Source organism: Falco naumanni, chromosome 7, assembly GCF_017639655.2.
Source record: "Falco naumanni isolate bFalNau1 chromosome 7, bFalNau1.pat, whole genome shotgun sequence".
In the NCBI taxonomy this organism is placed as follows: domain Eukaryota; kingdom Metazoa; phylum Chordata; class Aves; order Falconiformes; family Falconidae; genus Falco; species Falco naumanni.
Genome location: NC_054060.1, coordinates 13,413,628 through 13,424,631, shown reverse-complemented (window position 1 = coordinate 13,424,631; position 11,004 = coordinate 13,413,628). Strand labels below are relative to the sequence as shown.

Below are 11,004 nucleotides of genomic sequence, written 5' to 3'. Positions count from 1 at the left end.
TCACTGCCACTGAATGTAGGTTAATATGGGATTCAATAGGAAATCTGGCTTGTATATTGCTACATATTACAGGAAACGAAGGAACTTGTCATTTGTCTGCAGATTGCTAATTGCAGTTTATTCCACATGCAAAAGGTTAATTTGGGTGTGTTATCACAGTAATCGCATGCGCTGTCTCAGAATAAACTACACTCCTGCTCTTATTGATGATCTGGCCTGTGGGATTGGGCATGTTATTTTGTAAGATTATGGCAAATAAGAATTTTACAGGGAATGCTGTTAACAGTAGGCAGCAGTGTCCTTAAGTGTAAAACAACTGGGATAGAGTAGAGTTGCAAGTCTCTAGTATGAAATACTTCTTTCCTTGACCCTTAATCTAGTTATTCCCTGAGATGCATGTAATTTATTCTTTGTGATGATGCATTGAAAACAGGGGTCTCATCTATTCTAAATGAAAATTATATTCTACTCTTATTATTGCTAATCCTTTGTATTTAGAGTAGTATTTAAAGGCCTCAGATTAATTCAGGATCTCTTCGTGCTAGGTGCTGTCTGTATACACACAGTAAGATCACTGCCCCAAAGACTTTACACTTTAATTAAATAAAGGTTGGAGGAAGGAAGTTTTATTACCTCTGTCACAAATGGGAAATGATAACAGAGAGAAACTAAAAGGACTGAGAATTACACTCCTCCTGCAATGAGCCCTGTATTTGCCTGTAATATATCCTCCCTTCCTGCTTTTGTTAAGTTGCTATAAATTGGTAGGTAGATGGTTGGTCTCTCCCCCAGAGATGGGGTTTGCTGTAATTCTGCATATGTTTCAAGGTTTTATGGAATGAAAGGCATTATGTAGATAGATAACACTTTAATTTATATCTGATTAAGTTATTCTGAAGAAATATTTCTGTGGAGTAAGTAGATTCATATGAATCTTGTGTGCATTCCTTGTTGCCATATGAGCACACTATTGCACAGACTCTGCGTTCCCTGGGGGGCTGTGCAGTTGGTGCATGCGTGTTTTAAGGTACATCAGTATAACTTTTTTATTGTTATTATTCCCTATAGTTTGCTCCTAAATGTTTTCTAAAATAGTAAAAAAGCAATAGCCCTCAAGATGTTGAACCATTCCACAGGATTCATGGGAGGCTTGAAACACCAGTGCACACTTAGTATCCCAGAAATGCATCTCCTTCTCCCCCTGCCCCTGGAAAGTATCATGCTTATTCTTAAATGCATTTTGAACATTTTTAATTAGAGCTTCTAGCTTGACATTAAAAAATAAAGCTAGAACTGCATGGAGTCTTGATTTGAGAAAATATTTCCTATGGAGGAACAAAACCCTGAAGATAACTTGTTTTCCTTTTTCTCCATAGCCAGTATATGGATGTTCAGTAACAGTACAGTGATCTTGGGCAGAAACACAATCCGAGTTTAAGCAGGTGGGATGGGAAGGGGGGAAGGAGGAAAAAAAAGGGGATAATGTAAGTCCAGAGAATAAACAAAACAAAGAACAGGTAAAATCCAAGCACAACCCGACTGCTCTCCTCATATCTTTGCATTTCAGTATTTATGACCCTCACGGTCAGACTTCAACAACAGTAATCCTCTACACTGGCATGTCTTTCCCTCATCTTTGTCCTGTCCTGCCCCTGTCTGGTAAGTGGGTACTGTTACTTTCTCTCTCACAGATTTTAGAGTCCTTGAGTTAAAAAGACTGCAAAGCAGCCGATTTTTCATTTATTTATTTTATTTTTTAGTTAATAATGAAGAGCAGTATTTTTAGTGTTGTCAAAGGTTCTGTCCATCTGTTTTTTCTCTGTGTAAAAAATGATGCTTAATGCTGAAAATAGTCACCAGCCTTCTGGATCCTTGAGCACTTACAAGTCGTCTCTCATTTATCCCCTCATGGAAACCATCACTGCTGCCTATGGAAGTAAAGTGTAAATTTGTGAAATAAGTGATCTTGTAAATATGAAACTACAGCATTTCCTTAGTTGATGGGACAAGCCAAGCACTTGGGAAAGCACACCATCGGTGTATACCCTTGCTAGAAAACAATCCACTGGAGCTTTGTTATAAAACATGCAAACATCCTGAGGAAGTGACAGTAATTTGCAATAAACACTGCGTGTAAACAATTACCTGTGACTTGTTACACTTGTTTGTACAGGCAGCTGGCTAAACAGATCTGTGTGCACTTGTAAACGTCTGTCCCTGTCAACTTGATACTGGAAAACAATTACTTGGTATTTGATTTCTCTGAAGTAAGAAAAAGTCAGACTTTTGTACCTGACAGCTGGCAAGGACTAAGTAAATGTGGGTGCTTTTACAGAGGTGGGGAAAAGCTGGAGAAATAAAATGTGATGGTGTTCTCATTAGAATGGCAAGGACAGTTTCATGTCTTGGTCACCAGATTGAAGGCAGGGTTTTGTGTCAGGGTACTTGCTGGAAAAGCTGTACAGCATGCCTGGAGGGTCCTGTGGTGGCAGAGAGGCGAAGTGACTTGGTCATGCAGCCCGAAGAAGAGGCAGGGGTGATTTTAGAGTGTTTTAGCAAAATGGGTGTAAAATGTTGGTGAGATTATGCTAGAGCAGATGGGTGCGCTGCGTTCCTCCCCTCCCGACTCTTCATGAAACAGAAGAGCTGAGGCTGCGAGGCGAGGGAGCGGGGTCCGCCAGCCCGCCGCGGCCTGCAGCTGACAGGCTCACCCCGCTGGGTGCCCGGCGGGCCAGCCCCGGGCGGGTGGCAGCGGGCACAGGCCGGGCTCCGCGGCCCGCACAGCCAAGCAGCACGGCAGCACTCGGGTTAACTGCCGCCACCTCCGCAGCCCCGGGCCGCGGCCGTCCCTCCCGCTCCCGGCGTGCCCGGGGAGGCGGCTCGGCCCCCGGGCCCGCAGGCGCTGCCTCCCCGCTCCTCAGGAGACCAGGGCTGGCGGCAGCCCCGGGCCCGCACGGCTCCCGGCGCCCCGCCGAGGGAGGCGGCTCCGTCCTGCCGCGGGGCACCGCCGGGGCGGGGGGGGGTGTCAGAGGCCCCAGGGGCGCCGAGCGCCCGCGGGGGGAGCCGGGCCGGGCCCTGTCAGGCGCGGGCGCTGGCGGGCGCGGTGCGCGGGGCGGGGGCAGGGCGCGCAGGCGCAGGGCGGGCGGGGCGGCTCCGCGCGCGGGCGCTGCCGGGGGGGGGCGCAGCCGGTCGCGGAGGGGCGGCTGCCCCGGGGCGCGGAGCCCGGCGGGCCGGGCGCGTTTCACCGGCGCTCGCCGCCCGCTGCAGGGCTGCACGGTGGCGGGGAGCGGCAGCGAGGCGGTACACAAAGGGCGGCGGAGGCCGCCCATCTCGGCACACGCCCCCCGCCAGAGAAAGGAAGGGGGAAAAAAAAAACCCAGACCCGAAAAAGCCCAGCCCCCCCTCAGCGCTCCGCCGGGGCCGGGAGCCGGGAGCGGGGCTGCTGGCGGGGGGGCGGGCAGCGCGGGGCCGGCGAGCAGCCGGGACAATGGGCACACGGCGGGCCCGGCCCGGTATTGTTCCCCAGCCGACAACAAAGAGCGGAGCCGGGCCGGGCCGGGGGGGGCAGCGCCGGCCCCTCCGCGCCGCCCTCGGCCAATGGGCGCGCGCAGCGATGGCGGCGGCGGCGCGGGGCTGTCAGCGATCGGCGCTTACGCTGCGGCGCCCGGCGCGGCCCCCCCTCCGCCCGCCTCTCCAGAGCCGTCTGGCTGCAGCAGCGCCTCAGACAGAGGAGGGGAGAGGCGGGAAAACAAAAAAAAAAACCGCTGAGTGAGTGGAGTGGAGCCTGGGAGGGGCTCCTTAAAGAAACGCTGCCGTCGCTTGGCATTGTGGCCGGCGAGGAACTCGAGGGGGGGAAGCCATCGGAGCTCCTCTCGCTATCCTCTTCCCACCCCCCCCCCCCACCCCCCCCCCAGCAAAAAAAAAAAAAAAAAAAAAAAAAGAAAAAAAAAACAACCCAAAAAACCTCGCGGGGGGGAGTCGTGGGGGGGGGTTCCTGAGAACATCTTATAAACCGGATTGCACTGAGAGGAGGAAAAAAAAAAAAAGGCAAAAAAGATACAAAATATACAAGCAAAAGGCAACAACTCCCCGGTCTCCAGCAGTCGCCCACCCTCCCTTTCCTTCTCTCCTGCTGGCCATCTGCCTTGGGTTTTCCTTTGTGTCTGATCTTTTACTACTGAGCCGAGTGCAGGAGGAGGGTGCAACACACACAGGGACTATGCCCAGCTCGCTTTTTGCAGACATGGAGAGGAACGGGAGCGGCGGCGGCGGCGGCGGCGGCGGTGGTGGTGGTGGAGGGGGAGAGACCCTGGATGACCAAAGAGCCCTGCAGATCGCCCTGGATCAGCTCTCCCTGCTGGGGCTGGACAACGACGAGACGGGCTCCATTTACGACAGCGAGCCTCGGAAAAAGAGCGTGAACATGACTGAATGCGTCCCGGTGCCCAGCTCGGAGCATGTCGCTGAGATAGTGGGGAGACAAGGTGGGTGCCTGCATGCCAGGGGGTGTGGGTGCGCGGGTCGCCCCGCCGCGCTGCCGGCCGCGCGCCTGGGATGCGACACTGGCCATTCCCAGGAAAACTGCAGCCGCACCGTGGTGCCCGGTGCCGGCTTCCCCCAGACAAAGAAAGTGCAGCAGACGTGATGTTCCCGAGGAGCGTTATGCATCAGTTTCGAGATGCACTTTCAGCTGCCGGGAGAGGAGCGGCGGCGGAGGGGGGGGGGTGTTGGGTGTTGTGGGGGGTGATGATCACGAAAATAATAAAAACCGCTCCTTTTCCTGCGGCTGCAAAAGTTAAGATTTGCAAGAGGAAACGGGAGGAAAATGGGAGCCTCGGTGCTTCGACACCCCCCCCCCACCCCCCCAAGTTAGAAATCGTGGATTATTTTTAAGGAAGAGAAATGGAGTGGGGAAGTGGAACAATGGGATTGGAATAAAGCATCCGCAGTGGGTAATGTGGCTCATTTGGTACAGCCGCTGCTTCTCACCTTCTTAAGAACGGATTTTATTTTTCCGAAAGGAAAGTGCTGAGCAGGAATGTGGACTGGCGGGTGTGTTTATGTGTTAGGGCTGCTTGCATTTTATTATTGTATTTTATTTTTTCCGGTCGCGCAGTATTTCCACACGCTCCTTTTTTTTTGTTGTTGCCGTTCCTGTGAACCGCACGTTGGTAGTTGGTAGTTTCGGGGCAGTTCGCATGGCAGATGTGTCGGTGGCCACTTACGATGCCTTTGGGCGTGTGCCAGGGCTGTGGGCTGACATTACTTTACGCCGTGACTGGGGCGCCTGGATGAGATGCCAGCCATCACCTGGGCCAGGGGGACAGCGTGTTTCGGGGGTGTGGGGGATGTGTGCGTGTTCCCTTCCCTAGCAGCACCCAAATACTGGATTGTAACCGGTTCCCCCCCCCCCCCCCCCCGACCTCCCCTTCCTCTTCCTCCCCTCCCCTTCGCCCTCCATCTCCCACATCTCGTTCCCAGGTTGTAAAATCAAAGCTCTGCGGGCAAAGACCAACACCTACATCAAGACCCCGGTTCGCGGGGAGGAGCCGCTCTTTGTTGTGACGGGCAGAAAGGAAGATGTGGCCATGGCCCGCAGGGAGATCATCTCGGCGGCCGAGCACTTCTCGATGATCCGAGCCTCACGGAACAAGAACACGGCCCTGAACGGCACTGTCCCCGGCCCCCCGAACCTGCCCGGCCAAACCACCATCCAGGTGCGGGTGCCTTATCGTGTGGTGGGCTTGGTCGTGGGGCCCAAGGGGGCCACCATCAAGCGCATCCAGCAGCAGACGCACACCTACATCGTGACCCCGAGCCGTGACAAGGAGCCCGTCTTCGAGGTGACGGGCATGCCTGAGAACGTGGACCGGGCCCGGGAGGAGATCGAGGCGCACATCGCCATGCGCACCGGCGGCATCATCGAGCTGACGGACGAGAACGACTTCCACGCCAACGGCACGGACGTGGGCTTCGAGCTGAACGGCACGGGCAGCCTCTGGAGCAAGCCCACGCCGCCCAGCATCACGCCCACCCCGGGCCGCAAACCCTTCTGCAACTACCGCAACGACAGCTCCAGCTCGCTGGGCAGCGCCTCCACCGACTCCTACTTCGGGGGCGGCACGGGGGGGGGCGGCGCCCGCCTGGCCGACTACAGCCCCCCGAGCCCGGCGCTCAGCTTCACCCACAACGGCAACAACAACAACAACAGCGCCAACGGCTACGTGTACGGCGGGGGCGGCGGCGGCGACGTCCTCTCCTCCCCGGACTGCTGCTCCGAGCTGCCCTTCGACTCGCCGCCCGGCTTCGACCTGGCCCCCGCCCCGCCGCCGGGGGCCGCCCTCATCTGGCCGCAGTTCGAGCGCGGCCCCGCCGCGCCCCCCCTCGCCCGCGCCCTCGCCCGCCGCCGCCGCCGCCTTCCCGGGCGCCGCGCCCGCCAATGCCAACCTGGCGCTGCTGGTGAGCGGCCCCCGGCGGGGCGGCGGCGCTCCGCCCCCGGCGCGGCTCTCCCCGCCCCTGCACGGCAGCGCGGCGGGGCCCGAGCACCCGCTGGCGCGGCGGGTGCGCAGCGACCCCGGCGGGCGGCTGCTGGCCGCCTCCTACCCGCTGTACGCCAACGGGCTGGGCTCCCACCTGCCGGGGCTGCCCTCCGACTCGTCGGCCTCCTCCTCCTCCTCCTCCAGCTCCTCGTCCAGCTCCTCCTGCTCCTCGTCGGGCGTGCGGCGGAAGGGCAGCCGCGACTGCTCCGTCTGCTTCGAGAGCGAGGTGATCGCCGCGCTGGTGCCCTGCGGCCACAACCTCTTCTGCATGGAGTGCGCCAACCGCATCTGCGAGAAGACGGAGCCGCAGTGCCCGGTGTGCCACAGCGCCGTCACCCAGGCCATCCGCATCTTCTCCTGAGAGCCCCGCCGCGGGCGGGCCGGGGGGCGGCGGCCGGGGCCCGCCGGGGCCGGGGGCTGCGGGCGGCGGGCCGGGGGAGGGCGGGGGGTGGTGGTGGTGACCGCGGGTGCATGCTATACATAATAACGGGCGACTCCATTCTAGTGCTAGGCTAGTTTTTACACTGTACTTTAATACGAAGCTTCCAAAACTCTCTCTCCCCCCCCCCCCCCCCCCTTTTTTATAAACGAACAAAAAAAAAAACCCACAAAAAACCCCCAACCGAACAACAAAAAAAAAAACGAACAGAAAAAAAAACCGGAAAAAAATATTGAAAGTAGAAGATGCTTATGATGATGACAATGGTGTGTGGACTGTTAGTAAAACGTGCTGGTAGTTCCTAGGATGCTCATTACAAAATAATTAAATCTATGGGTGGATACTTTTCTGAATGTTCTTGAAAGGGCAAAAGTTCCTGTGAAAAACCATGATACTGCAGCTTTATCAAAGTTTAAAAAAGAAAAAAAAAAAAAACCCAACCCTGTAACATATCTCTTATATATATTAAAAACGTTTAAAGGTTTTAAAGATAAATTGCATTAATACAGATTGAAGTATTTTATTCTTTTTTGACTTGAAAAATTATATTTCATATTGCAAAGATGTTTACAAGTATTTTAATTTAAGTTCAGTGAACTTTTTGTAGCTGGGTTAAATCTTTTTTATTTTAGTATGGCCTTATGGCAAAGAACACTGTATTATTTTAATATCACACAATTGTGAACGGAATTACAAACCATAAAATGTGTAATGCTTTGAACAGTATTCTGTTGGGATGGAGATTTTATAGGTTCAGAAAAAAATCTTTTAAATCTGCTTCACCCAGCATATTTTCTATTCAGTGATATAAAGCATATTTTATTCTATATTATTACAAAAATGCAAATGTATAAACATATGTCAAAAGGAACTGTTGAAGCTTTCTAACATTTGTATAAATAGAATTCAGTGGAAATTACAAAAATTCTGTTGCACCACTATAGTTTTAGTATTTCTATTTTAATACATTTGTTTACCACTTGTTTATGTATATGTAGGTGATGTTACTTGAGCTTAAATGTACTTTACTGAGCAAAGTTTAAAAACAAAGTATATTTTATTTTATGATAAAGGGCCTTTAACCTCATGGTCAAATACTAATATTATATTTGCTGAGACAAGATTTGAAATTGTATCAAGAGTTTTATTTTTCTGACATTTAAAGTTCTACATAATAAAAGTAAAACTTAAGTAATGGTGCTACTTCATGTTTTTTTAAGTATTTCTATATAAATAAAATAAAATATTACAGAAAAAAAAAAAAGTGCTCCGTGTGGTGATTTGATCTGATGTGCTGAGAGTCTCTTCAGGAATTTTTGTTCCTCGCTTGTAGCACTGAAATATGAAATGGGATTTTAAACTGTGTCTTGTTAATGCTGCTGCTGGAACACTTTAGCCTGTGAAAGATTCCAGAATAATCCTGCCAGCAATTGTACCTTATAACGCGTTTTTAAGGAGGGGGAATCAGTTGTTCTTTTAATATGTGGCATATTGCTGGGGTCATTCCACATGTAAAAATACTGGGGGTTTTTCAGAATCTCTAGAAAGTACTTGGCTTTGTATGAATTGTTACTCTGGGCAAATAAAGCACGTGTAAGAAACAGAGCTGACAGCTTTCTTAGCTTTGGGGTCTAAAAGCAGGTGGCAGGGGAGGCTCCTTTGATGTGTTGGTGGCGTGCTCAGTCCTGCAGGTCCTGGCTCTGCCGTGTGCGGGGACCTCGGAACCGCGTGCCCAGCTCGGTGTTTGCTGGAGTGGAAGAAGGGCTTTAGCATCCTTCCTGAGTTCTTGAAAGTGCTTCTTGGTATTTGGCAGTTGTGGTTCGGGTAATTGGTGTTGACAAGCTTATTTGAATAAAAAATTTATTGCCGTGTTAAGTTTGTTTACTTTTGATGATGCCTGGAGTGGTATTGGGGCGAAGGAAGTGCAGATGCTTTCTGACTAACGAGCCTACGAACCCACCAGGCAAACCTTGCAATGTTTTTGTCGCTGATTTGTAGTCAATGTGTTTGAATGAACTTGCTGGGTGAAGCATGTTGGAGCAGATTTCGGAAGGTAGCTGCAGATCACTTGCAGTGTTTCTTTTTGAGTGTGCCAGTGTGCTTTCCAGCGGGCGAGCGAAAACGACAAACCAAAACCAAACTGTGTAGCGCGTTTTGTATGTTTTACTTTGTGCTTAGCAATGTATGCCAGAGCTGCTGCGCTCGGATCTCCTTCATGGACTCCAAAGCTGCTGGTTGGGTGGGAAGGGGGAGGAGGGAGAATGCGGCAGGGGATGATGGGATCTCTTTGTTTGATTTGATTTGATTTTTGCTTCTTTTCATTGAACTGTGATTGTGGTATCTTCTGATTTATAGAGTTAAAATCCCTCACCGAGTGTTGCATTTGTCTCAGGAAGCTGCTTGTTTTGAATGGTGGGGAAAAAATAAAACTCTAGTGCTGTGGAAAAGAATCCAGAGAGTGGCAGGGAAGATGTGCTTAAATACAGCAGTGGTACAGGCATTGAAAAAAACCCTTGGCAAAATGGGCTACTCTGGAGGGATCAGGAAGTTTAAGTCCACGTGTGTATTTTCTTAATGATGGGTGTTTAGGAAATGTACTCAAAATGCGTCAATCGATTTCTCATTCCAGTGTAAACATCCTGTGCCGTTGTCTGGGAAAAGTTGTGAAAATGCCTATAAGTAAAAAAAGTGAATTTGATCACTTTGCTTAATTTTCCAAGCTTAGTGAAACGGAGAGGTAAATAGGACGAACAAAAAGTGAAAATCAAACGTGGCTCCTTTTTTTGTTTCCCCTCCCTTAATGTACACTACTGTGTGTCTCGGTGGTGCTAACAGCGGTGGCGTGGAAGAGTGTGAGCAGCCGATGTCCCTCCTGAGAACAGCACTCGCACTGCGGCTCGACAGGTGCCCTGCTCAGCGCGGCCACCGAGCCCCTTGCTGGATGGAACCGGCCTCATCGTCCGTGTCCGCCTTGCAGGACTTAACTTGCTATTTTGTTTACCAAACTGTGGCTGAAACAAAGGCAATCCCCTCTCCGTCCGTGGCCCTGGCTGTGTTTTCAGCCTCTGTGTGCTGGTTCAGCTCCTCTGCGAGCTCCTCGTGCGTGTTGTTTCAAGAGGGAAGATGGGCTGTAGTGCCTTAAAGACTGATTGTGTTCATTCCTCTTTGGGGATCATCTCGCCCGCAGAGGGACCAGTCTGGATTACTCTTGCTTTGGTGTTTGACGATGCAGCGAGTGCCTTTTGCCCCGTCTTCCAAACGTGCGTGCGTGTTGGTGAGGGCACACTGCTGCCCAGCATGCCAGTGGGGCCAGCAGCATTGCCTGGGCCACCTCCGCTGCTCCAGGGCCAGCAGCATCACTTGGGCCACCTCCACTGCCTTGGGGCCAGCAGCATCGCCTGGGCCACCTCCGCTGCCCCGGGGCCAGCAGCATCGCCTGGGCCACCTCCATGGTGGCCGGTGCCTTCCCCTGTACCGGCACACACAGTCCCTGGTGTGTTACCTCTTGTTTCTTGCTGCGCTGCCCTGACGCACCCAGGACCCCATACGTGCTCACGGTGCCGGGATGCGAAATTCTGTGCCCTTGGCCGGTGGAGGCGAGGGCACGTGGGCAGAGGCAGCACGGGGAGGAGCGGGCAGGCTGCCCGTGCCCCAGATTTATGCCGTAGGTCAGTCCCTCGGACTGCAGAGGCCATAAATCAGCACAGAATTTGTCCCGGGGTCTGGGGCCATATGGCGTGCGAGAGCGGGAGAGCGCGAGGGCTGCCCGCGCCGGTGGGGGATAAAGGCCAGTGTTTGGTGCGGGAATATTTCAAAGCCTGAGAAAGGGGCAAAGTTCAGTTTCTAATTGAGTGCTTTGAAAGATACAGATGTATATGGTCAATGTTTATCTTCCAGAACAAAGATCACTTTGTTTTTCAAATGTTTGTGTATTGGTGCTGAAAACTGTACACGGGGGTCCCCACTGCGCGGCTGCCTGGGGGCACCCGGAGGTGCCTGGGGGTGCCCGGGGGTCTGTGAAGACCT

At 52.5% G+C, this 11,004-nt stretch overlaps 1 protein-coding gene across 1 annotated transcript; it reads left to right on the top strand.

Annotated features, from left to right (window-relative positions):
* The first annotated feature begins 3,951 nt into the window (after positions 1-3,951).
* On the top strand, positions 3,952-6,974 carry MEX3B (mex-3 RNA binding family member B). Its single transcript, XM_040602198.1, is given in 3 exon segments — positions 3,952-4,484; positions 5,482-6,379; positions 6,381-6,974. Coding segments are annotated over 3 exon segments (1,683 nt in total). The 5' UTR covers positions 3,952-4,219; the 3' UTR covers positions 6,901-6,974.
* The last annotated feature ends 4,030 nt before the right edge of the window (positions 6,975-11,004 follow it).